Here is a 27,897-nt window from a genome sequence, read left to right on the forward strand (position 1 = left end):
AAAAAAACAAACGCGATAAATGACGTTGCGTTTTATTGTTGAAATTACGAAATTGTTATTAAATTATCATTACTATTTCAAAGTAACCTTCTTAAGAAATAATATTTTAAATATAATGTAAATGCTATTAAATAAGTAATAGTGTTTAGAAAACCAATAAAACGTAATATACTTTCAAAATTTAAACAACACATGATGTAATTACAGTGGAATGTCGAAACGCAAGACATTAAATTGCATCAGCGTGCTTTTTTGACATAATTTTCGCATTAGGTAGTTGTCAAATGCATTTTTTTCCTTTAATTTTCACCATTTTCAAAAATTATTTTCTCGAATACTTTGTTGTTCGAGTAAGTAATTTGTTCTCCTAAAACTGAAAATTTGTGGAGGGGTTCCTTTTGACTAGGTCTATCTCCAAAATTATATATAAATTTCAAACAAACAGACGTTTCGGGCCCTTTACAGGTCCCATGGTCACGGTGAAAAAACAAATATACGCGATTTAAATCCGGAAAAATAGTTTCATTTCCTATATACATATTTCCTATATTTAAATATATTTAAGTATAATTTTAAAGCCGCTATGTTCAAACGTTTGTGTCAATATATGTATCACACACAGCTAAATTGAAATCAAATAATCTTAGATAACACTGATTAATATTTTAAAATGTTTTAGCCATTATATATTTTTCAGCTGTCATTAGTATTAGTGTGCGTAATAAAAATAAAATATTATTGGAGTAAAATTATTTACGTTACAATTAATATTTCTTACGAAATTTTGCTATATATCGTCTGTTTAAAGGTAAAACCACATAAGTGACATTTTCCACAAAAAGTCTTTAATTTATAATAAGCTATGGTAAGAAAATCACTATCTTTCTGCACGTGAAACTCAATAACAAAAAAGCTATAAACTTAATTAGAGTTTTATCTGCAGGAAGATGGTGAATTTCTTACAACTGGTACATAATTTGGAAATTTTTTGTGGAAAATGTCATTTATGTTATTTTACCTTTAAGCAGACGATACGCCAGTAATCTGCCAGTCAACCACGCCTACCGCCTAGTCTCAAACTAGGGAATTCCCTGTATTATGAGCATCTACCAGAACAACGGAGTTCCCTCAGAGGCACTTCCCAGACACCCACTCCAGAGCCAACTTAGAAAAGTTCATTTCCAAATTTGGTCCAACCGGAAATAAAGGAAAAATATAAAAATCGACCCCTGGACTTCCTCAACCAACACCCACGTTATAAACCGTTGAGCCACCGAGGTCGTTGTAAAAGCAATACGACTCTTGGCTCAACCAAGTATTAAAAGGAAACATAAAATTTCCACATCCATATCCATCTAATCCATTAGAACTCTAGCTTTCTAAACATTGAATTGTTATACTAATGTTGTTTTATAAGTGCAAAACCTTCATTGTTTTATACTTAAGTGGAATGGAATTTTACTTCTTTTATATTAATATCCTTGCATTTTCACTACTAAGCCTCATTAGAGTTAGGTGTAGTAGTCGATAAACTTCTTACTTTTCCCCATTTTGTCTTTCATTACCACTGTACTTGCATAAATATCGACACGGATATAATTCTCCTTTGAAATTAAAAAAAATCGGAAACTGTTGATTGTATTGGTTGTATCCATGGTTGTTCACCAAGGCAGGAGGCAAGACCCATGCCCAGTAATAGGACGTATAAATAGGTTGAATATTCATTTAACAGAAGCTTCACCATTTACTTTCAGCTGCAGGGCCCTCCGCCACTCCACCCTACATTCGCGGCATTCGTAACAGTGGAACCCACAGAGGCATCTACTGAGCAGCTGGATCCAGAGAACAGCCTACTCGGCACTGACGTCATGTTCCTTACTTCTTTCTTTGGTGAATATTTCACATGTTGTTTTCAACATAGGTACATCATACTGTTATAGCTTTTAAGTGGTTTTTAAAAACCAAATATATAGTAGTAGCAGTAGAGCTCCTTGTGAAAGAGTTTGTCCAAAGAAGTACTGCCACCTTACCTATTTCTGCCGTCAAGTAGTAACATGAGCATTACTGCGTTCCGATTTGGAAGGGTGAAGGTGCTGGTGAAATCACAGGCACGCGGGACATGTCAACTCATGTCTCAGGGTCATGGGCGCAGTGATTCAACCCCTAAGATCTTTGCGATTTAAAGCTCTGTGTCGGAGTGCAACTGTTATGGATAGGCGTGTCGTTTACAACCAGGCGCACGACTTGTTCGTCCCGTCCCTTAAATATCGGTAATATCAGACTCTTATGATGGGATTATTGTGCCTTTGTGCTACATCAATTTCATTACTTGTTTTGTTGCCTAAACAAAATATTATAATTCCAAACGGCGAACGGCAAGCAAGTGGAATTCCCTGCCTGCAGACTTGTTCCCCGAACGCTATAACTTGGGCCTTTTCAAGGCGAGAGTGAATAGGTACTATTTAAGTATGCATGCTACATCGTCGATCTCATCGACGCTTTCCATCAGGTGAGATGGAGGTCAAATGCTCACTTATTTGCTTATTAAAAAAAAAATATGATTGTTGAGCTCAAATTTGGGACGGGTTCATTCATACGTTATTAATGGTTTGCCTCCATGGAGCGACGAACTGAAAGATTCAGTGATAGCTTTTATCTGTTTCCGCCGCCGAGCAGTAATATGAGCTTTATTGCCTTCAGGTTTTGAAGGATATTGGTGCTGGTGAAATTATAGGCACGTGATAATTATCAACTTATATCTCAGGGTGACGGGCGCAGTAATAGTGTCCCTCAGATTTTTGCGATTGAAAGCTCTGAGTGGGCGTTGCAACTGTCATTGATAGGCGTGTCGTTTACCGCCAGGCGCACGACTTGTTCGTCCTGTCACTTGTTATCATAAAAAAAGCAATGTATGAAGTGAAATGTTCAAATTATCGAACACCATCGCATAGTCGCTTGGTTGTTTGATATTTCGGAATGTGTGCGCAGGTAATCATCATCATCATCATGGCGGCCCTTATCTTATCCATTCTTGGATGTTGGCTTTTTCCCTCTTTTTCCACTCTTGGCGATTTTGTGCCAGACTCATCCAGTCCCGATATCCACGTCGTCGGGTGTCGTCCATCCAGCGCAGCGGTGGCAGTCTGTCGCGCCCTCTGGTGTCCGCTCTGGGTCTCCACTCAAGTACTCGCCTTGTCAAGCGCCTCTCGTCCATTCTCGCCATGTATCCCGCCCACGCCCACCTTTTCTTCGCCACGACAGCCATCACGTCTTTAACTTTGGTCCTATTTCGGATCCAAGCGTTGCTTTTTGAGTCTCGCAGGGTAATTCCGAACATTGCTCTCTCCATGGCCCTCTGCGCAACTCGGAACTTCTCGGCGGACTTCTTGGGTAATACTCGATTTCATTCCATTTCTTGCTTTTCGTCGCCAATCTATATGACGCGGCGCGCGTAGGGTTTTACTGACGCTGAAGGTTTTCACTTTTTAGATAGGTAACGCTTCGATCGAATTGATAGAGCACTATCAGTTTTCACGAATCGTTACCTAAAAAGTGGAACTCTGTCGTGTTCGTTGTTTCTCGAACGCAAAAATCTGTATATTTTTAAGGTCAAAGTGAATAGTAATCGTAAATGACAAAAGACTTGTATTGTCTTACTTTAACATCCATAAGCCTAAAGCTAAAATGGTTACACTTTGTAATAAAATATTGTTTTGTAAACATGAAACTGCAAGAAAAAAACTAAGACTTGTTTATGTCAACGACACCATACATTAATACGTATTAAAAATTACAGATATGATTAATAACAAATGTCGGTATCACATACGTGTGTATAGTGTACTATCTAAGATCTAAGGTCATTTTCATAAATGTGTTTTCTATATTGCTTACTGGATTGTTGGATTTTGATATTAACCGTCTTCAAAAAAGAGGTTTTTTTGTTTGTTTATGTTACGCGATTACCCCTATATTTGTGAACCGGTTTCGGTGATGCTTTCTTTTGTTAGAATGGGGGTACCTCAATAGAGTTTCTTGCTCATTCTTCTCAGGGGAATCTGCCTTACGAATGAGCGGTAGAGTTTAACCAATGTGACGATTTCAAGTGTAATAATTCTTACCTATGAAATAAAGTATTTTTGAATTTGATTTTATTTTGAGTGGTGCTGTACGAGTTTGAAGAAAATAATCCGTCTGCAATGGTGGCTAATTAGGGAATTAATCGGGTTTATTATATTTCATCCACTTACCGTTAATAGATTTCAATAAAACTTGGCAAATAGATGTAATTTCACGAACTTTTGGTGTCGGTTTTTTTAGTATACTCTGTACTGAGATTACGGTGCTTAGTTTTGAATATCATATTTATAATTGTAATGAAGTGACGGCAATACTAGTGTTAATATTCTCTGGTGTTAGGTATAGAATAACGAATTACAAATTTGTATTCAACATGTCCACGTGTGTTGGTCATAGCAATAAACAAAATTTATCAAACAGGGTTATTAATGGCATAGAAGAACTGTTATGAGAGGTATGGTCGTAAGTTCATTATACCGGTGGTCTAGGTCATCAGCAGATGACTTTGTGTTTTCCTATACTTATTTCTTTACTAAGATGTGTCCTGTACACGGGACGTCCTAATACAACGTCCGGTTATATCCTATTGGTTTGTTCTTTTTACGCACCAGTAGATGCATTATACTTAACGGACCATACGTCCCACTTTGAGCGACACAGTCACGCGATTCAGCTTCGTGTGCGCTGTCCCAAAAATACTTAACAATGCCGCGCTATAAAACAGAACACACGTAACATTTTTTTTTAAATGGCGCGAAAGCAAAAATTGTATACAGCCAGCACACAAGACTACATAACATTAGTTTTTTTTTAATTTTTGATCATTAATGTTTTTAGTGAGTACTTATTTTTAAATTATGAAACATTTCGTAACTATCATAAACATTGTGTTTTATTTTTATAATCTCAGAACAGAGTACTAAAAAACCGATTACAAATGTCATTCATCCCCTAGTTTGCCACCCTTATACGTGGAATATCTTCTTGAAATTTAAATGGGACCACTACTAAGATACCCTCTTTCCAACAAAAATATAATAATCATCAAAATCGGTTCACAAACGCCGGAGTTATCGAGTAACTTACATAGTCGAATTGAGAACCTCCTCTTTTTTTGAAGTCGGTTAAAAACAATAATAAATTTACAGGCGTCCCGCTCTGAGGGAAAAAAATGGTATTTTTTTATACTCTACGCCAATGATTCGACACGAATTGATACGTTTCGCTTTGTTTCAGTCGCATTCCTGTTTAACTGGATCGGTTTCCTACTGCTGATGTGTTTCTGTCACACGGTAGCGAGCCGCTACGGCGCATTAGCCGGCTTTGGCCTGTCTCTGGCCAAATGGACTCTCATCGTTAAACATTCCACTGAACTCGCCTCACACGAGAATTCGTGGCTCTGGTGGCTCATAATGGCATTCGGTAACTATATAACATATTTATTAACTTTTAGCTACCGCTTAAATGTGTAATCTTAGGTACAACTGATAATTTATCATATAATTTAGTAGCAGCAGAGCTCCTTGTGAAAGTGTTCTTCCAATTAAGTACTGCCTCGGGCGCTCCACAGATCTTTGCTATTTAGCTCTGAGTGGAGTTGCAATTGCAATGGACAGACGTGTTGCTTACCACTAGGCTCACGACTGTTCGTCCCGTCAATTGGTATCATAATAAAAAATAATTACAACCTAAACACGAATTAAAGGCTAATTAGAGGAAGAGAGTTTAACGCACACTTCGCGGCGAGAAAACGTACGCTACAATTGCAAGCAATAATCGACATACAATTATCGTATCATAATGTTTACATATAAGCAAAAATAAAATCTCGTCTACGATTATGTCATGCATGTCATGAGATTAGCAAGTTACTTATTGCTTACTGCAACTGTTTAAACCATAGATTTTGTATATAGGTACCCATAGATTGGCAGTGCAAGTGAAAGAACGTTAAAGACGTATGTTAAAGCGAGATGGGTAGACGAGACCACTTCATTATACGCTAAGAGCCTGTATGAACCTAGGATCAGCTGATAACGAAACAAATTTCGTTTATTTTTGAAAAATAATTGGTTTTAAATTGTGTAATAGTGTTAAACGGGCGTTTATTAGTTATGGTAACGTGTTCAGTGCCCGGATGTAACTCATCTAGAAAGGAAAACTCGCAGAATTGTACATTTCACATGTAAGTAGTATTTAAATTTTTAGCTGTCTAAAAGCACTACCACAAAAGTTTTTTACATAAATATATCCGTAAAATTATACCACTCAAGTACATTAATAACCCAAATGTATACGAATTCAATTAAAAAATATATCAAATACGTGAATTTCTGAAATTCATCACCCCACTTTCATAGAGGTTGACGCAATCGATAATATGTTATCAAGATGTCATTAATTGAAAAAAAGAAAGGCAAAGGCGTGGCTTGCATACAGCCGAAATCATCTTCATACTTAATATTATTGAATCAGAAATTTCTGGTTTTAGTATTTTATATTTAATTAATATTGCATTAGTGCATTTTTTTTTGTGTACATTAAAACGAAAATTTCTTTTAATAGCGTAGTTGAGGCATCCATTTTTTTATGTTAATTATTGTTGTTGATTCAGATTTCCTCAAAACATTGAAGTACGACATAAATGGCTTATAATGCTAAAGAGAGAAGACTGGGTTCCCAAAAAGTTTTCAAAAATAAGCAGCAAACACTTTGACGAAAAATGGTTTTCCTTTAGAGGCAAGCAAAGAATAAAGCTACGGTCTGGTTCTGTACCCACATTATTCATGCCGGTATGTCTTACAATTAATGGATTTTTGTGTAGTACTACTCTCATCAACAACAAATCAGCGATTTGTTGTTGTTAGAGTTCTGTTCTGTTCCGAAATACGATACTCATATAGGATCACTTGTATGTCCATCTGTTGTGTTGAATCAATAATTAATTAGTTAATTAACGTCTCGGCGTTTTGCGATAAGACATTTTGGTGAATCCGACCAAGTGAAATGCCGGTGTAATATGTTAATCGATATTAAAGTTAAATCAGTGGATGGCGCAACACTATTTATCGTGCACACATGCACATTATACGCACACAGATGTGTTTTTGTTTTGGTCTCGCCTCCAATACTTCAGGGCCAATTTATGGATATACTAAATCTCTGGTTTAAACAGCAAAATAGATAGTATGAAGATTCTTGTTTACGAGGTAGGAAAAATCTCTAAGTGAACCACGGGAAGAAAGAATTGCCCATGGTCCACCTAGGTGGACATAAATGAATCACGGTAAAAAATAATTACCCGTGGTCGACTCACGTGAGCCAGACAGGTCCAAGGGCAAGAAACGGATTTCTCGATTTTAATAAACACATTCTCGTATGACATTTTTCCAGTTCATGCTAGTACCGAATAAATCGGTTTGAACGTGGTTTAAACTGTTTTGAGTGCGAGATTTGCCCTTAGAGTAGGGAAACTAAAGGACATGTTATGTTGACATATGTAAATCAGACGTTATACGTATATGATGCATTTCGACGTTGAAAACATAAACATGTTATTTGTATTTGTTTAACTCTTGCGTGCCGTCTTAAGCCAAAAGAGATAGCGTTACATTGGTCTGTGTCAAACACGGGAATCGAAAATACGTAACGTCATCTTAAATGCCAACCATGTCCATTTCGGGGTACATGAGGTACGTGATACGGTTGTCAAAGGGGAGTACATCAAATGTCAAAAAACAAATGTTTTTCCAAGTGTTTTATTGAATTATTTGCATGTATTGTAATAAAATGGACAAAAATATTGATAGTGAGAACAATTAAGTATTAATAAAAATTCGTCGCTGCATCATTACGGGATGTGGCATTTGAAAAAGCGAAGATCGGCCGAATGTAACATTGTACCGACACGTGTTATTTTTCTGTCTATAAATCACACAAAAGCCCAAATATCTCATGTGATTAGACATATTTAAGTAGTTTATTCATAAATCTTGCCAAATTTTGCTTTGGTTTCTTCAGATTTCCTTTTTTTTGTATATTTTGATGATTGTTGTTAACGATTATTTTGAGATAGTGTTGTTCTTGGAAGCGTACATATTATCTATATTCTGTTATTAAAATAATTCACTACGAGATTTTTATTATTTTATTATTATTATTTTTACTACTTCAAGTTTACCTACAAATCAAAAAAGAAAAAACAATGGTTGGAAATCATACCGCCGTATAATAGCGCCGAATATAAACATTGAATTAAAGACCATCTTCTTTTATTCGCTTCATTTTGAAGAGTCAACTTTTAACATAACTTTGAATGTAACTAGATTACATGATAATGCAATTCCATCATTAGGTTTATTCGTAAATAATTTTATATTTAATTTAGATTAAGCAAGACTCATTTACTAGGCATTCTCAGTTCCTGAAAACAAAATTATCCACTCGTTTCCAATTGACACTGACAACTCTAACTACTAAAAATTCTTATTTTATAAAGCCAGCAATACAAAGTCCATAGTGGTCTAACGTTGCCGGGTGAAAGCCAATACCAACGTATAGACAGCCTATTTGCCTTGCCATCGTTCGGTGTCACTCGCCTAGATGACAGAGTGAAGGCGAGCGCTAACGTGTATGCAGCTCGCTTGACGTGGCTTGTCAAAACTCGCAGGCCCTCGTGACTATTGTCTCACTTCGGAGAAGTGTCGATTATTCTGCACAAATCAAAGGCGCTCGACCAATAGTAGTCAATTGACATTGTAGAATCAGACATTTGCATGCTATTTAATATATGCGAAACATGTTTATACTAACACTGCTTCTTGTTACGTCTCTTGTTACATCTCCTGTTATACCATGTTTTAAGCAAATAAAACTTTGATGGTAATAATATTATTATTGATAATATTACTACTTTCATTTATTTCCAAAATTAAATGAAAGTATTAAAGATTCACTTAAATCAGTCACTGGTATTAATTCTATACCGATGCATAAATACAAACAAAGGTTACACTATTTGGAATCTGTTTAAAAATTTCTCTATGAAAAAATGAATCTTGAGGTTGGAAATGTGTAGGATTTATATTTCAAAGTTTTCTCTTTATTATACATATACTCTCAAACTACAAATATTATTTTTTTCTGTACAAATTGACTTTTCGTAATATTTGAGTATTTGTAAACGCAAAACAATAACTTCAAAATTTCATGTGACGTTGTAACCTAAAATATTCCCAAATGGAATATTGATCTACTATAATTAAATGTTTGCACGTCGATAATGACTTATCGATAGATTATGGTACGATACTAAAGAAATCCGCCATTTTTTCGTTCAATTTTTGTGTAGGCACGTTCATTCCGTAGTTAAGGCAGCTCCTTTCTTTTATTTTTTTCTATCCTCTAAGGATTTGCCATTCGAATTCAGTGATTACTACGATATTGTTTTGTTTAGACGGAGATGTTCTATAATCAATGTTACATGAAGAAACTTTTTTATTTTCATTCGAGTAATCATATCTTCGAGACGTGAAACTCTCAGTGTAACTGTAAATGGGCCTCGAATTTATCGCGTCAGAGATGAGGTACAGGTACTCAAATTTACCTACACATAAATACCCTTATCTATTTCTGCCGCCAAGCGTTAATGTAAGCATTACTGCGTTTCGGTTTTGAAGGGTAAGGGTGCTGGCGAAATTACAAGCTTATGGGACTTTCAAGTTATGTCTCAGGGTTACGGGCGCACTGATAGTCACCTCAGGTATTTGTGATTTGAAGCTCTGATTGGCACTGCAACTGTTATGGACAGGCATGTAACTTACCACCAAGTGTACGCCTTGCTCGTCCCATTACTTGGTATTATAAAATAATAATAATAACATTAATTTCTTTATGTGTACATAAGATCTACTTTATTATATTCTAGCAAAATTCGATATGAAATGTTTTATAACAAAACCAATATGATGGTATTAGAAAAAACATTTTTTCAATGCCCATTATTTAGGCTTGTTCTGCCCACGGTCTGTTCCCCTAATTGGAACCAATTCAAGAAGGCAATTAAATTACGTAGAAATAATAGTTACCTAGCCAATTATTATAAAGTTTACCAAGTACCTATGTATGATTTATGAATAAAGTAATTAAGTTTTTGAATCCTATTATGTATTTACTGCTAGATTGTAGGTAATGGTGGATGAAAAGAATGAAAATTTCCGATTCTGAACTTGAATCAACTCAAACTCGAATGTTTGCCATTTGTTCCTTGAAATCAATCAGTTTTATAATTAATTGATTAGGGGTAATTTTTATGTTATTTTAGGTGATTTGAAAATTCTATTGAACAAAATATGACTTCAAAATTTGTATTATTAATAGCCTAATCGAATTTCAGAAAAACATTGAACTTGTAGCAGAGGCGGCTCGCAAAATATTTTAGTGGGAATTCACTTGTCATACATATTTTAAATATACAACGAAACTCACATTATATTGTTCCATTTTAAACAATGCCACTAAACAACACTACGCTTCTTAACAACGATTAAATATGAATTTTTACAATACAACAAAATTCTATATTAAAATCGGCAACAGCGCGCGAAGGCGGAGTGCAGTCGTCGCTTCCGGCATGCACGGCACGGCAACGTTGTGCGGAGCGTCGCTCAAATCTCACTAATTTTCTCATACTAATCTTTTGTCTCACGTGTCGCGGCGTAAAGAAATTTCTCTTTCGTACTCATTGTATTCAGTACTGAACTTTGTAAACTCCAGGATTAGTAAAGCAATATTATAGAGAAAGATAAAAATCAAATTGCATGTTTGTCGTTCATTAATAATAATTTAAAAAAAACACTGTGCTTAATAATATAATATGAAAGTTTAATTAATAATTTTATTTTGGTGAGTTGGATAGGAGTGAGAGTTCACTGCACCGCTCCTTAGAACGAGCCGCCTCTGACTTGTAGTAATTACGAAAGAGTAAAGTGAAAACCCTAAAAATCGTATGATTTTAGTTGTTGAAATTTATTCTGCATCGAATTTGGCTAAAAATAGGTTGTGATAATTTCGCACATGCGAGAATAAGTTTCCCAGTCGTGCTAGCCCTTGACTGGACATTACTAACATCATAAACAACAACTTTTGTTCCATGACTTTTACAAAACATATTAAATTTATACGAAAAAGAAAGTTTTTGTTGTATTATCTGCAACTTTCTAGATCTGCATTTGGTAGTAAGTGCATACGTGCATTCAAGCGTTCTCCCCGACGACCCCCACTTTCTCTTGTTACCGCACAGAGTTATCACTGTTTAGAACGATATTTAAATAGATTTTCATTTTTGTATTAAAGTAAAATTTGATGAATTATTAAAAGTCATGTAACGAAAATTGTTGTTTATGCTGTTAGTGATATAATCATGCGAGGTTATTAGTATTTTACAAATAACTCTGTATATATTTTGATGTTCTACAGATTAAGTAAGATAAACAAATAAAAAACTATGTTTCAGGTATCCTAATTTGCGTTCGCGCCATCATCCAGTACCTGAACATCAAACGCGGCTGGCGTCTGCTCTCCGGCACGGCTCAGGAACGACTGCTTTTTTTCTATTAACTCATTGAATTAGTCTCACACTGTCACACGCGTTACTGCATCTTATGCATGGCTGTGCGATGAGGATAAATATGTTTACATAGGCTATATTAATGGAAAGGAATGTCTGTTTAGCTTTAAGGTTCTAATTTCCTTTAAGGTAAATCTAATATAATTGTTGATTTTTTATTTTTGAATTTTATTTTGTTTATGTAATGTAACGTGCGCTTCTTTTTATTATAATTTATGTTGGAATGAATGAACTGCATAGCATAATTATATCACTACATCGAATTGTAGCAAATGTATTATTAGTATTCTTCTGTATAGATAAAAGTTTTTGCAGCAAAAGGCTTTTTTATAAATTATTTTTAACAAATTGGTATGCAACTGGTAGATTTGCACATTGCCACTAATGTTATATACTTCTATTGCGAGAAAATATTTCTTTTAAACTAGGAATGAAACTATTTTTCCGGATTTAAATCGCGTATATTTGTTTTTTCAAACAAACCGACGTTTCGGGCCCTTTACAGGTCCCATGGTCACGGTTGCAGTCAACCTATATATAAAAAAATAGTTTCATTCCTATGTATAACAATCGCGAAAACCTAAGAACTCGATATTCTTTTAAACTACTTCATTATCTGTAAAAATTTTACAATATCGAGTTCCTAGGTTTTCGCGATTGTTGCATATTGGAAAAGAAACTATTTTATGGATCCAAAACGCCTATATTACTTTGTTTTTTCAAACAATCAAACGTATCGGGTCTTTTACAGGTCCGATGATTACAAATGACAGTACACTGGAATGGGCCCGCGAAATTGGTTTGTTTAAAAAAAATAATATACACGATTTAGATCCAAAAATTGTTTAATTTCGTATAGAATTCGATAATCCCAGTTATTAATTAAAGGTATCTTTGCATGAACACAGTCCTGCTGATACTTATTAAGGGACTTTTTTAAATTTAAAATGAGTGTCTTGTACGAACTCTGCCTGTATGTGTGGAATTCGCAACAATACCCAAAAGGGTATTTATTGTTTCAATAAACAAACATGAATTGCTGAAAATTAGTCTGAAATTGAAATTCATTTGCGATATCTCGACTAAATCTAGAGATATAAACGGTTAAAGATTGTGTTTGGGGGACGTTCCGTACCTTATTAGCAAAAATTCATTCGTATAAAGCTTGTATGGCGTCATTAAATTCGTGAGAAATATAATTTCTTTCTGGCTCCTGATATCTGAATGAATGTGACTTGTTTTATTTTTCAAGGAACTTCTGTGTTGTTTATTTATATGTAACCCTTATGAAACTATTTCATTTTACATACTTGTCAAATACCCTAATGTCGTAATATTATTGTTTTTCACTGCAGGATATTATTAAGATGAATTAATTCTATTGTTTTGAATGCTATACAGTGACGTTTTTCCCGTAAGTAATAAATGTTCATAATTACTTTGGTTGCAAAGAACAACATTGAAATACATTTTAACATGTAGTTACGTATTCGTGGTTAATGTAGCATAAGTAAGTATGGTAGACATTAAAAAAGACATGTTTTTTATTTATAAAATTCTATTCTTAAGAAGGAATACGCTGTGGTTGTTTCGAAAATTTAAGTAGTACTGTAAATTTTAACGCAACAACAGTTAATTAATTAAAGTTTTTTAATTACCTACACTTTATTAGTAACGTATTCTCCACATGACAGATCGGGCAACGTGTATAGTAATGAAACAGTTTTATGAAGTCAAGCAGTAGCAATGATCGCCCTGGGGGAGAGCGGGCATTTCTCAATTGAGAGAACGGTGGTTCAAATCCTTGGGATGCATGTACAGTTAACAACACATAAAGCGTATAACTTGATGTGCTGTTGACTGTACAATTGTAAATGTCTAGTATCAGATTAACGACGAAGGAAGACATTCTAATGAAACCTTTATGTCGAAGAAGTTTCACAACCTTTGGAAAACACGTGAAGTCCCCAACCTGCATTGATCCAGCTTGGTTGACTATGCCTTAAACTTTCTCTTTGGAGAAGATCTGTATCCATCTGTATAATGAATTGATGATGATAATGAAGGCAATCAATCATCTGTACGTATAAACAAAGCAGAAATGGATATAGCACGATTTATTGTAATCAGCGGTTCCATGCTATCTGATCAAATTGGTGGTATTCATTTCTCATGAAACAGCTGATGGGTCACGTGGTAACGGTCACGTGGTTTTCAGTTAAATATGCATAGCTTAATTTTGTTACATTTTTGTGACTGGTGCTGAATATAAAACTAATGAGTTATATGCCATCGATCGACACGTAACACCGGTGATCACAGGGACGAGCTCTAACTTGACACTTAAGATTTAAAATTCAACTCTATGCCGCTAAGATAAGAACGCCTAAAGTGTAATGGCGCCTTCAAACTAGACGCCTGTAGAAGCTGCAGCCGCGCCACCACTAATTTTCGTACAATATTTAGTTTGCAAAGACATAATAAAGAATAAAGTAAAAAATAAGTAAATTGGTTCTGGTTTAGGCGTCCTGGGTTGTGTCCCTGCAGCGCTTCTATAAGTGTTTATTTGAAGGCGCCCTAAAGTGTCAGGTTCGTGTCAACTCTTTGTACCGGTTATAATAAGTTAATTCTCATTGTAAGATCTAACTTAATTTTATCATTAAAATATATCATTAATATATATTGTATCTGCATAAAATACGGCTGCATCACCAATTTTTGTACCAAAAACGTTCTTTTGTTTTGATTTAACTTATTTAGTGCAATAATTTCTAGTTCTGAATTTATAGTGAAAATATAATTTGTAAAATAGGTTTATTTTTTTGTCTTAGTGGTAATAACACGACTAATTCTGTTGCAGGCATTTTTAATAGTAATTTCGCATGTCGAAAATAGTATTGTCCGTTAAGGTCCTAGGTTCAATTCGAAGCGAACTTTTATAAATTCGTTCTGGTTTAGGCGTCCTAGGTTGTGTCCCTGCATTTAATTTCTTTATTCCGGTACTCACAGTACAAGAAATTGAGACCAGGGAATTGGGATGATTTTCTCGTACAATAATTATTATTATCAATCTGACTATTAAGGCCCCCGTATACAGACGATTCCTCGTTTCAATCGATCGTCACAATAATCGTATCAATCCGTCGCGACTCCCCTGGTGTTCAAATTGATCGTTAACGAGATAAACATACACTATAGATTCGTCGTGTCGATCAGTCTGAAACGAACGGATAGTGAAGACAAATCGTTCCGTATGTGGGGGCGTTTAAGGATAGTCTACACCGTTAGCCACCAGATTGGTGGTGAAAAGGTGTATTTAAACAACTAATACAAGTTTGTTAGTTTCACAAAAACGATCTTGTTAGTTTAAAAACTATTTTTAAAGTCGCTTCGATAGCCTTACACAAGTTTTGACTATTAGGGTGCCTTCAAACTAGACGCTTGTAGAAGCGCTGCAGTGGCGCGTCTGTGGCGCTGCAGCCGCGCCACTAATTTTCATACAATATGTAGCCTGCAAAAATGGAGCATGTGGCGCTGCAACTGCATTTCTAAATATTTTATGAAAATTGGTACTGGTGCAGCGCCACCGTGGCACCACTGCAGCGCTTCTATAAGCGTCTAATTTGAAGGTGCGCTAACATTGGACAACAAAAAGAATTACGCTTATTTTTGACCTGCAGAAATACTTATGTAGATATGATGCAATAGAGTCGGCCATTATTAATATAAATGTATTAGTGTAAAGAAATTTTTTAAAGTAAAACCTTGTACATCAAAATAAAAAAGCTTCTAATGTTCGAAGAGCCCCATGCATTGAGAATCATTTGAAGTGGATAAAATTTTAAAAAACATCTTGTAAAAATCAAATTGGTTGGTCTAACATCAATGTGTGGACCCACGTATGTTAGATCATATCGTCTATCATATCATCAAAAATTTCATCAATATTTTATTGTGAAATCTTAGAAACGTAACTTAGCCTCCTTAAATACGATTCTCTATGTACGGAGCACCATTTACACATACCTGCAAAAAATTCTTATAACAACATTGTAGTCCTTTACCAGAAGTTTGACTAAACATAAGTAGTGTTATTAAATGTCTAGACAACATTTTGTGTAAATTTCTATATAGTTCTCTCGCTTTGTCATATTACAAAAGAAATAATAGTTCGAATAAATCTTTTCCTTGATATTTTAATAGGCATATGATGGTCATATGTTTAAAATCGCACTTGACTAAGTCGAGTTGAACATATAATTGTACGCATTTAGCTGGAGGTTTTATTTCTCTGTGAAAGATTAGAGATACAATCCCTTTTGCTACTTAGATTTGGCTTCTCATAATGAAGAACACAACAGAATTACTCACGTATCAATGTATATCTCTGCGGAATGGAATGGAAGCAAACAAGCTTTGTTTTAATGAAATAGTGCATAGAATAATGAACTTTGTGTCAATTGAGTAACGTACAAACTAAATACGAGCCAAATACACGTCGCGCGTTCTCGGGAATGCCCGCAACTAGCGACTCGTATTTATGTTCTGGCTATATTCAACATAGAATGTTTAATAACAAAACGTTGCTAGGCAACCAATGATGACATAGAAAAATATTTTTTTTTGACAGTGGACGTTATTTAGGCTAGTATCTCTGCTCATGGCCTGCTCGCATAATTATAAATGCTATTTGATTTACCGTTACAAAAAGTAGAACAGCAAAATTAGCAAATTTGTAATTTTAGTACTTAAAAATGGTGTACAGGGCGTACATTTTCAACATTTTTCATTAAAATGCTTATATCACAAAAACAAAATGACTACGATTTTTTAAATATTTTTTTCTCTGGGTTGTTACAAACTAGGCAACATCCTGTTCCCAGGATATCGTTGAGTTTTGGGATACCCTGTATATATATTTCATTTTATATGAATTTATTACATATCCAGGATCAATTTCTGATTCTGAACTTGAATTACTACTCGAACTCGAATGTTTGAAAGTCTCTCTTCAAATAAAAAAATCATTAGGGATGATACAGCTTTTATAAAGACTTAAGTTTTAAGTTCAAATCTCTTACTGATTTGAAACTTCTATTGAACATAAATTAATCACAGACATGACTTCAAGATTGGTATTATCAAAAGCCTAAGCCACACGGCGGTCCATAACAGTTGCACTGCGCCCGTCACCACCACCTTCACCAACACCTTTACACTTCCAAACTGGAACGCAGTAATGCTAACATTACTTGGCGGCAGAAATAGGTAAGGTGGCAGTATTTACCTGGACGAACTCTTTCACAAGGAGCTCTACTGCTACTAAATGTATTTGCACTGATATATACATACGAGTATTAAAATATCAATTTATACATAAGTGACAGTACATTAGTAGGAGCTCGAGAATATATTTATCTTCTTAGTACTACCGGTAGGAGTGTAAGGATTTAGTTACTATACCTAAACCGCTTTTAAACATTTTATATAGTCTATATATAGATCTCAAGTGCTTGCTCTTCTATAAATATTTTCCAAGTCCACAAACTCGTAGATAATTAAAATTAATACTAACATTATTATCGGTCAATTTCCCTTTCTACTAAAATACTCTAGAAGAAACCATTGCAATTTTCAACCCTGTTTCACAACAGTGGATCATTTTTTTTTTGCAAAGAATAAAATAAAATTTGTCGAAATAGAAATACAAATTAATCAAGACGAAGCTGAATCACAGTAATATAATGTTTTGTTAAGTTGATTTACTTTTTTTTACTTTGATTTTTTTGCATGTAGGCGGTGATCCGTTAACTTGTACGCGTAGACAATATCAACTTCCTGTTACAAAAACACCTACCTACTATAACATTGTACATAAAAATTATAAAAGTGCAGCTCCACTATGCAATATTGCATTCGAAATAAAATCTACAGCCAAAACCCTCCCAGTATTGTGCCAAGAGCCGTGCGGGGTTGACGTTAGGCACCATATTTATCATCACCACTTTCCCGCGTTTTCCCCATACTCCGCTGCAGTGGGGTCCGTTCAGAAACCAGTGTCCTTATGAAGAGAGGATTCTATGACCGATACTCAACCTTCTCGAAGCTCACGTGTCATCAAGACAATAATTTCTACAGAATATTAGGTAAGTATTTTCTAATTTATAAATATTACACAAGTTTCTATTGTTTTACGTTTAGTATGTTTTCTTACCTAGATGGTTATTTTTTAATTATAAACTAGGAGTTTAGAGTAGAGTTTTCCTGTGCGTTGCTGACCAGCATAATATAAGAGATGTTTCATAATAGAACCTGCGCTTATTTGGCAAACTTCCAACAAACGTAACCTTCAACTTGAGAGGAACCCAGCTCGTAACTTTAAAGCTTACGTACCCTTTACATATTTAACAAGAATTACGAATTATAGTATTGTTTATAATATTTAAGATTTTATTTTTGGTAATGTTGGTATTCTCCGTGGTTGTTGACGTTTACCCGGATATTTATTATTTGATTCCGGATAGTTATTAAAAATAACATAACACTTATTAGAAACTATCACGTAAAAAAATTACTTCATTTTCTCTTAGGTGTTTTGAGGAGATTGAGGAAAACGGAGCGAAAGCTTCTGGTGAAGAGCAACAACAAATCTAAACTTAAAACATCAAAATAAAACACCCGCTTTGAACATCGTTTATCCTGTAGGACCTAAAATTTATTTTAGGTCAATTTATTTATTAAATTTAATCATCTTTTGAAATCATCAATTAAATTTACTCGCTTTATACTGCCAACTTTTTGCCGACATTATACAGCATTGCGTAAAACTGCTAATCACTCTGGAGTATTATCTTGTACCTAATACAATAACATTAAGTTATGGGTTCGCCACAGAATAAAAAAAAAACTGTTTTATTCTGATTGTTTTATTCTTTAACCTAACCACCAGCGAGAAGTTCATACAATGATGTATAAGATGATTGTGCCCACGACAAACCCAATAAGCGTGCAAATTTACATGAAATTTACTCATTACGATGAACTTTTAAGGCACTTTTCAATGGTCTAATATACCTATACCTACAGGGCTTATGTAACTAAATCGTTTCGCTATTACACTCATAATAAATATTATATATTTCTTCAATATTCTCACCGTTACTAACCACTTCTTGACTATACTAGGGATTGGGTGCCTGTAGACTTGTATCACAAGCTCTGCTTAGTTTCTCTCCAGTCACTCCAGTCTCCCACAGTACATTAGGCACCCTAAGCTTATGTAATAATATATATCTCTAATGTAATATTCATTTGTTTTGTATTGTGGAGATAAATAAAGATATATTCCTTTATTTATTATCATAAATCTACCGTAATACTGCAATTAATTACACAACTCATTTTACGAAAATCCACGCACATAGGTTTTGTCTTAGATCTCTTGTATCATCAATTCCCATAATATTCATAACAAATTAGTTTTAGTTTTGAAATACGTAACAATTATATCCACTAAGACACAAAGAATGTGTTACTTGGAAATAGGCAACGATGCAATAATAGAAAGTAGTGAAGCCACAATGTAAATGACGTAAAATTGTTTTTTTACTACCAAGTACTAATATGTTAAAAGATATATTCTGTAGAAATGCACCCTAACTGCAGTCAGTTCCTCGAAAAATGACTGTCAAGTCGTTTATTATACAAATAAAAAATTCTTTGAAATACTACGAAAACATATGAAAAAAATTAACCCATTTATACGTCCCACTGATGGGCACGGGTCTCCTCTCAGGCGAGAGTTTAGCTCTTAGTCCGCCACGCTGGCCCATTGAGTGAGTTATTATTATTTTTATAACCGGTTATAAAAATAATAATAACGCACACACTCATAGCACTAGGGGAGACCCTGTATCGCCGTTGCCATGGACACACACAATATAGATATAGATAACCACAAATAGCACCCAAACTCACGAGATAAGTAAATGTAGGCCATAGGTACAAATATTTCCCCCGGCCCGAGAATAGAACCCGGGACCTGTGCGTGGCAGCCTGGCATGGTAACCGTTCGGCCAGAGAGCAATAAAGCAGCAGGTTAGAGAGTTCACACGATGCGAACCTTCTTCGAAGTGCAGGTTTCGTCACGATGATTTTACCGAAAAGCTCATGAATAAATTTCAAATTACATTTCGCACATAAATTCTGAAACTTAGAGGAGCGAGACAGGATTCGGACGAAGATTCGAACCCAGAGGCGGTAGGTCAATCCAAGCCATTAGACTACCACGGCTTTAAGAAAATTAAAGCTTAAATTTTATATGTTGCTCGATTTGACCGAAAGCTTATTTAAGAAATATTTGTTCACTCTGTCTACTGAAACGGTTACGGCGGTGTTAATATGTTAAGGCTGGGCACTGAAAATATAAGACAACTCCGTGATGGCGTCCCTATCAGCTAATCGGAAATTTAGATGTTTACATGATGGCTTAACATTATTTGAATATGTACGACTTGTATGTGTGCATGCCCGTCGCGCCACACATGCACATATTCTCGCGACGCACTCGAGTTGTTTAGCGCGGGTAGTCACACACGCATTTATAGACTTGACGCGGTCGCTCAGTATTTGAAAAATGACATCAACAGATGATGTGATCATTGTTGTATTTGTGGTGGTCTGAACAACTATTTCATAATCATACTCCATAATCAAGACACCACCATCGCAGCAAATACGGCTTGCCGCGGTCCGCGGTCCGCGGCAAGTAGGTAGGTACTGCATTTAACGAAGGTTATTTCAATATAGAACGAGAATACTGTGATGAACACGTTGATTTATTTATATTATGTTCACAACCTGTAGGTAGGTACACAACCATAGGTAGGTACAACTAAAATAATAATGTAACAACTCTACGCTACGAGTATAAAGTGTTGGAGCGTAGGCGTAAATACCCTAATAATATATAAATAGTAATAGTGTTGCCCTGATTGCTCTTATTATACGCGTACTATGGCTATACTGGTTATACTTAGAATTTACACGTGATTCATTATAATACTGAACTTCAATTAACATTTTCAATATCAACAATGCTAACCACGTAAAAAGGGCAATATCTTGGATTTGTCATGAACAGGTCCGGATTCGGAAGGAAATAATAGGACTTTTACTGACTCAAAATGTGATCTTAAATTTAAGAACCACGGTACGGTAACTCACAAAGCTTTATCTTGCGAATTCTTATACTTACATCGATGGTTACCATACTCAACAAGACAATTGTAAGAGATGACAAAAAGAGGAAAAGGAAGGCTGTAAACAAACAGTGAAATGATATTAAAAAAATTCATAGCACGTTCTTTGGTTTCATGAATATTGATGGTAGTGACGACGGATCGACCAGATGTAAGAATTCACTGTTCTGGAAAAGGGTATTCGAACAAAAGAGGACTTGACTTCCTGCCAGTAAGTGTTTTTCTTTAATATTTTATTACCCGTACTGAGGTGTCGTTGTCATGGATGAATTGAAGGCACAACTTGAGAAGCTCGCGGCTCAAAGCGAGTTACTATTTCAACAGAACACTGAGCTCAAAGTTAGACTAGCGGATGAACCTCCCCGCGCAGGCCCCTCCTCTTCTTCCTCAGAGGCTCAACAACCGTCACCCTTTCCAGCGACATATGGTGTTCGCCCCAAATTAGCCTCATTTTGGTTTGACCGCCCAGCCGGATGGTTTGCTCACATAGAAGCTCAGTTCGCTTTATCAGCGATTACTCAGGACGAAACCAAGTACAACTATGTGGTATCACAGATAGATTGTAGGTTATCAAGAGATGTGGAGGATTTAATTACTAATCCAGCCCCTCTCGGCCAGCGGTATAATTGGATTAAGGCTGAAATGATTAAGCGGTTTTCGGCCAGCGAAGCTCAACGAATCAGGCAGCTTATTTCTGGGGTAGAGCTCGGTGATAGGAAACCAAGCGTGTTTCTTAGACACTTGCGCTCCCTGCCTGGCAACTTAACTGACGAGACCATTTTAAGAGAACTATTTCTCCAGATACTCCCTAGGACGGTCCAGGCAATTTTGACAGCCCAGGCTGAGTTGAGCCTAGAAAAAATTGCTGAGCTGGCGGACAAAATTTTAGAAGTGACTCCCTCATCTACTGGGATTGTGTGCGCCACTGCGCCACCCGCGCCTTCTAACAATGAGTTGGTTCCCATCATTGCTCAATTACAGGCACGCAGTAAGCAAGTAGCGGCTTTGTCTACACGCCATTTGCGATCAAAAATCCAAAAAAAGATCCAGTTCTCGCCGATCTTGCCCTAGATCAAGGTCCGCGACGCCTCACGGCTTGTGCTGGTACCACCGTCGGTACCAGGGCAAAGCTGTCAAATGTGTCCGGCCGTGCTCCTGGTCAGATCCGATTCCGGAAAACCAAGGAAGCAGTCAGCGGTAATGGCGACAACTGACTGCAGCCAATTCACTGGTCGCCGCCTGTTTGTCACTGACAAGGTAACCAAATTTAAATTCTTGCTTGACACCGGTTCCGACCTTTCCTGTTTCCCTCGGAAACTTCTGTCGACTCAATGCAAAGTTAGTGTTAGTTAGTGCCGCCAATGGCACCGTATAAAAACTTATGGCAGTCGCACATTCTCATTAAATCTCGGTGTCTGTCGCGAATTCAGATGGAATTTCACTATTGCAGACGTCGAGACAGCTATCATTGGCTCCGATTTTCTGGCCTATTTCAATCTACTCCCGGACTGCCGCAACAAACTGTTACGAGATGGTTCTATCAGGCTTTCTGTTCCTGCCTCCATCTGTAACATAAGTCAACTCAGTGTTAAGGCTGTGGTTTCTAGACAATGAATTTGCACGCCTGCTTTTAGACTTCCCGGAAATTACCAAACCGCCTGGTCTTCCGAGAGTCGTCAAGCACAACACTCTGCATTACATCAAAACCACAGATGGCCCACCAGTTTCTTGCCGGCCCCGTCGTTTGGCCCCTCAAAAACTAGCAGACGCTAAAAAAGAAATTGAAGAGATGGTGCGCTCCGGTACTGCAAGGCCTTCAGATAGCCCGTGGTCGTCTCCGCTGCACTTGACCTTGAAAAAGGACAGCACCTGGCGCCCTTGCGGCGATTATCGCAGTCTGAATGCCAGGACCATTCCGGATCGTTACCCGGTGAGGCATATTCATGACTTTGCCAACAGCCTCAGCGGAGCCACCGTTTTCAGCACCCTTGACCTGGTAAATGCTTATCATCAAATGCCTGTGGCACAAGAGGACATTCCCAAGACAGCTATTACCACACCATTTGGCCTCTTCGAATTCCCATTCATGACCTTCGGTTTGAGGAATGCGGGTCAAACCTTTCAAAGGTTCATCAAAGAGGTCACACGGGGTTTGGATTTCTGTTTTCGTTATGTGGACGATATCCTCATTTTCTCTAAGGACGAGGCTCTCCACAAGGACCACCTGCGGACTCTTTTCCAGCGCCTTCATGACTATGGTGTTGTTATGAACCCTTCCAAGTGCAATTTTGGAGTAAGAGACGCCCGATTTTTGGGTTACGTTATAACTCCCGACGGCACTCGCCCTCCGCAAGAACGAATCCAAACCCTTCTGGATTTTCTTCCTCCCAAAACCGTACAGGGTATGCGCCGTTTTCTGGGCATGTTAAATTTTTATAGACGTTTTATTCCTCAGGCTGCTACTACATAAACTAAATTTCAGGCTTAATTGACGCTGTCGTCTCTACCAATGGCAAAGGCGCTAAACCATTCTCATGGACGCCGGAGCTTCTGGAGCATTTCGAAGCCTGTAAAGCCAGCCTATCTAGTGCCACGTTATTGCAACACCCGATCATGGATGCACCGCTTGGATTATTTACCGATGCATCAAGTGTCCATGTTGGTGCTTGCCTTCAGCAACAGGTGGACGGTGCCTGGAATTCCCTTGCTTTCTTCAGCAGGAAATTTACTCCTCGGCAAGCTCAGTGGCCTGCTTATTATCGGGAATTGCTGGCGGTGTACGAAAGCGTACAACATTTTCGCCACATTCTCGAAGCGCAACACGTGACTATATATACTGACCATAAACCACTGCTGTTCGCCTTCGTACAACATCGTGAAAAATTACCTCCACCGCAACTGAACCAGCTATCTTTTATTAGCCAATTTTCAACTGACATTCAATATGTTAGGGGTGAAGATAACGTCGTCGCGGACACTTTATCCCGCATCGAGGCAATTTCACTCGAAGACGATTTCGCCGCACTAGCTCAGTCTCAAATGTCTGACATAGAGTTGGCGAAAATGCAAGAAGAATCGGCCTTGAAATTGGAACAGATTGTGATCCCGGGCACCAACATCACTCTAATATGTGATACCTCAACTGGTCGCCCTCGATCTTACCTCACTTCGCCGTTCCATCGAGCAGCTTTCGACCGTTGCCATAACCTCAGCTACCCTGGTGCACGGGCATCTTTACGCTTGGTAGCATGTCGCTACGTATGACCTAACATCAACAAAGATTGTCGCGTGTGGGCACGTTGCTGCGTTCAGTGCCAGAGAAGCAAGGTATCACGGCATGTTAAATCACCTGTTGGTCGATTTGATCAACCTACCAGTCGATTCCGTCATCTGCACATCGACATCATCGGTCCACTTCCATGTTCTAAGGGTTTCAGTTATTGTTTGACCGCCATAGACCGTCACACACGGTGGCCGGAGGCTTGGCTGATGGTGACGATAACTGCAGAAGAAGTTTCCGACAAATTAGTGTCAGGATGGATAGCCCGTTTCGGTGCTCCTAGCATCGTCACCACCGATCAGGAGCGTCAATTTGAGTCGGTGCTATTTCGGCGACTCATGGATTTCTGCGGAGCGAAAAGAATCCGTACCACCAGTTACCATCCTTGCGCCAATGGCATGGTGGAACGCCTCCATCGTCAGCTCAAGGCAGCTCTCATGTGCCACGCTGATACGTGGACGAGAGCGTTGCCTCTGGTGCTTCTCGGCATGCGGACAGCTTTTAAGGAGGACATTAATGCGTCGTCAGCGAAACTCGTTTTCGGCAAGACCGTCCGCCTTCCTGGCAAGTTCATTGTTGCTCCCCCTAAACTAATCAGCCCCGCAGATACATCTGATTTAATAACGCAATTGAGACATGCGATGGCGTCGATTCGGCCGGTTCCTGCATCTCACCATGACAGGCCTTCGTCTTTTATATTTAAGGATTTGGCGACGGCCACTTACGTATTTCTTCGGGACGACACGTCTCGAAGATCGTTGCAACCGCCGTACTCCCGACCTCACCGCGTCCTCGATAAAAGGGACAAGAAAATTTCGCTTGACGTCGGCGGAAGGACAGTTTTAATTACGTAAATGGTCATGTCAGCGATTGCAAATTGTTTGCCCGGTTTGATATAAAAATCTTGTAAAAACCACGAAACATAATTATATCACCATTCACGAAGTTCACGAGGCCGTTTTATTGTTAGTTAGGGGCGCGATAAATTCCCCAAAAGAGAATACAATAACTATATTTTCTCAGAATTGAAGAAGTGGAAAACGTAAGTTATTAAGTATGCAAATAATTAGTAATTATTCGTCATTGTCATCATCAGCCTATTAATTTCAAGTTCCAGTGGGGAAGTGTTGAAGCACCTGCCTCCCCTCAGACGTGGGGTTTAAGGTACAATTCTTCAGTGTGGGTTGATGGATTTTACATGCCTTTGCAATTGCATGCAAGCACTTGTGATGTTTTCTGATACCACCAGAGCAGTCCAATCTAAACTCAGATTGTCTGTTAAAAAGTATATCAGAAAACTCAGTATTAGATACCCAGACAGATCTGTCTATCTACCTATAGATGTAATACAATAATTATAAACAATACAAACTCAAAATTAAAACAATGAAGATGATGATGAAGGATGAAAAACGGCCTATAGTCTTCTCAGATAGCCAGTATGCTATTGCTATAGCCACAAATCCAGTACATCACCAGCATACAAAACACGTTGATATTCGGTATCATTTTGTACGGGAATCTGTTGTTAGGCATCATTCGGTTGTAGTATCGCGAAAGTGAAAAGGTGGTTGCGGATGCTTTAACCAAACCTCTCTCTAAGGGTAAGTTTGAGTGGTGTGTGTGATTAGTATGGGATTGAGTGTGTGAATACAATTGGGTGTGAATGGGTAAGTATGTGAGGAGTGTTGAAGCAAATAGTTTGTATTCTTTGATACTATAATCTCATTATATAGACACAAAGGTTTTTATTTTATGTTTTAACTCATTCTTGAGATGTCACTCTTGTCAATCAATTCATGTTCCATGTCTGTGAATAAATACGTTGTTTACTTTAAACGTAAGTCTGTGCTTTCTATTATGTATCTATATTATTATATTATTATATTATTATATTATTATATTATTATATTATTATATTATTATATTATTATATTATTATATTATATTATGCACCCGAGTATAACATATTCTTTACAAACCTAACAAAAGAATTAAATAATGGGCAACTTGGCCAGTGTAATAATAGTAAATAAGCACTTGGTCCTGGAGATGTGGTAAGGTACGTAGTATAGCAGACACCAAATCATGTATAAGGTTTGCTATTTAAATATGAATAAATGTAAACATTTTAGACAACATTACATATGTTACTCTGATGCTAAAGTAAATAAGTAAAGCACTTGTGTTACGAAAATTTTAAATATAGACAGACACAAACGTCACGCAGCACCACAACACACAGGACAATGAAACAACAAGACAATAGAAATACTAATTTTCCATATTGACCCAGCTGGGGACCGAATACAGGACCTTTGAGATGGCAACATCGTCACGGTCACAAATTACACAGATATAGTGCTTTGTCTTTAAAATTTGTGATTTACAAATATAGATTTTACAATTTGGTACGGTTATAGTGACATTTCAATGACGTTTGGGATGGGATTTGAAATTTCTAGAGACGTAATGTTACGAAACCGAGAGTAAAAAAATCGATTAAATATATATGATCGATATAATCTTTAACGACGAAAGAATCAATTCATTGACGATAACGTAGGACTAACCAATTAATGATATCATTATTATGTTATTATGATACAAAAAAAAAACGAGCACAACACCAAAAGTCAATAACCAAACGTAAAGCCAACAAAATAATAATCAATCTCCTTTTATATCGATATCTTACGAGCTTACAATTTATTTTATTATCTCGTTGGGGTCGCGAGTTGTTCGACATGGGTCTTTTGTTCCATGTGCTCCATGAACGATTGGACTGCCCGGACTTAGTACGTACCTACGACAAATATACCTACGCGTACCTGCGCGACGTACTAGACACACTTCTCTGTTTCATATGCCATTTCATCATTTCACTCCACAAAGTATGTCATGAACTCGTTAGTCACAACATCAGTCAGGAGGTATAAGTAATAATCATTTTAATGAAATAGATCCATTTGTAGAAGAAAAATATTCATTTGAATCGATAATACTCCAAATTATTAAACGAATTCTATTTAATATTATCATATTTATTATTTATATGACATAATAGGATAATTTATATGTTACAAGTCCCGTCAAACTTAATGTACCTGAACTCGGTTTATTATTTATGTAATGTGCTTTACAACGCGATAATCTTGGCTAATGTTACTAAGTGTTGTTTTGTAATTATTACGAAAACAATTTAATAATAATAATAATAATAATAATTTATTTAATTTAAGCCTTTTACAAGTAATGGTGTATTATAACTAAATAAGAGCTATTTTACCATGTTTGGCTTGTTAGTAATTGACTCAAGGTTATCTGTCCCCTGACTTTCAAACTAGGCTAACCTGTGTTATGAAAAACAGTGGTTCGGTTATTTAACAAGTTTACAAGCATATTATGGGGCAGTATAGAGAATATTACAGAAAGGAAAAAAAAACAAACAAAAGACTTAAGGTTAATGATTAATAATTACATAATGGATGCAATAAGGTGAATGTGAGAGAGTAAAAATGCGTGTGTACATGCGTTGGGAGTGTGTGTGTGAGAGTGCGCGCGTGCGCGCATTTGTGTGTGCGTGCGTGCGTGCGTGCGTGCGTGTGTGTGTGTGTGTGTGTGTGTGTGTGTGTGTGTGTGTGTGTGTG

General features: G+C 36.8%; 3 protein-coding genes across 4 annotated transcripts in view; all 3 read left to right on the forward strand.

Moving 5' to 3' along the window:
• The window catches only part of LOC113239255 (NEDD4 family-interacting protein 1-like), a 22,120-nt gene extending 10,083 nt beyond the window's left edge, over nt 1-12,037 (forward strand). The window contains exons 4-6 of the mRNA XM_026476178.1: nt 1,755-1,890; nt 5,317-5,502; nt 11,594-12,037. Coding sequence (XP_026331963.1) covers nt 1,755-1,890; nt 5,317-5,502; nt 11,594-11,697 — 426 coding nt within the window. The 3' untranslated portion in view covers nt 11,698-12,037. The remainder of the gene's footprint in view (nt 1-1,754; nt 1,891-5,316; nt 5,503-11,593) is intronic.
• A 5,615-nt stretch (nt 12,038-17,652) lies between these two features.
• The window catches only part of LOC113239250 (multidrug resistance protein homolog 49-like), an 80,058-nt gene continuing 69,813 nt past the window's right edge, over nt 17,653-27,897 (forward strand). For both annotated transcript variants that reach the window (XM_026476170.1, XM_026476172.1), the window contains exon 1: nt 17,653-17,853. The gene's annotated coding sequence lies outside the window, so the exon portion shown is untranslated. The remainder of the gene's footprint in view (nt 17,854-27,897) is intronic.
• On the forward strand, nt 24,457-25,101 carry LOC113239259. The gene has a single exon (XM_026476183.1). The coding sequence runs from the start codon at nt 24,457-24,459 to the stop codon at nt 25,099-25,101; it is 645 nt and encodes a 214-aa protein (XP_026331968.1).

This window comes from Hyposmocoma kahamanoa, unplaced genomic scaffold (genome assembly GCF_003589595.1).
Source record: "Hyposmocoma kahamanoa isolate Upper Pololo Valley unplaced genomic scaffold, ASM358959v1 99705, whole genome shotgun sequence".
NCBI classification, from domain to species: Eukaryota; Metazoa; Arthropoda; class Insecta; order Lepidoptera; family Cosmopterigidae; genus Hyposmocoma; species Hyposmocoma kahamanoa.

What these genes read in the sequence shown, in the direction of transcription:
- LOC113239259 (XM_026476183.1), top strand. Translation starts at nt 24,457, where the DNA reads ATGGTGACGATAACTGCAGAAGAAGTTTCCGACAAATTAGTGTCAGGA.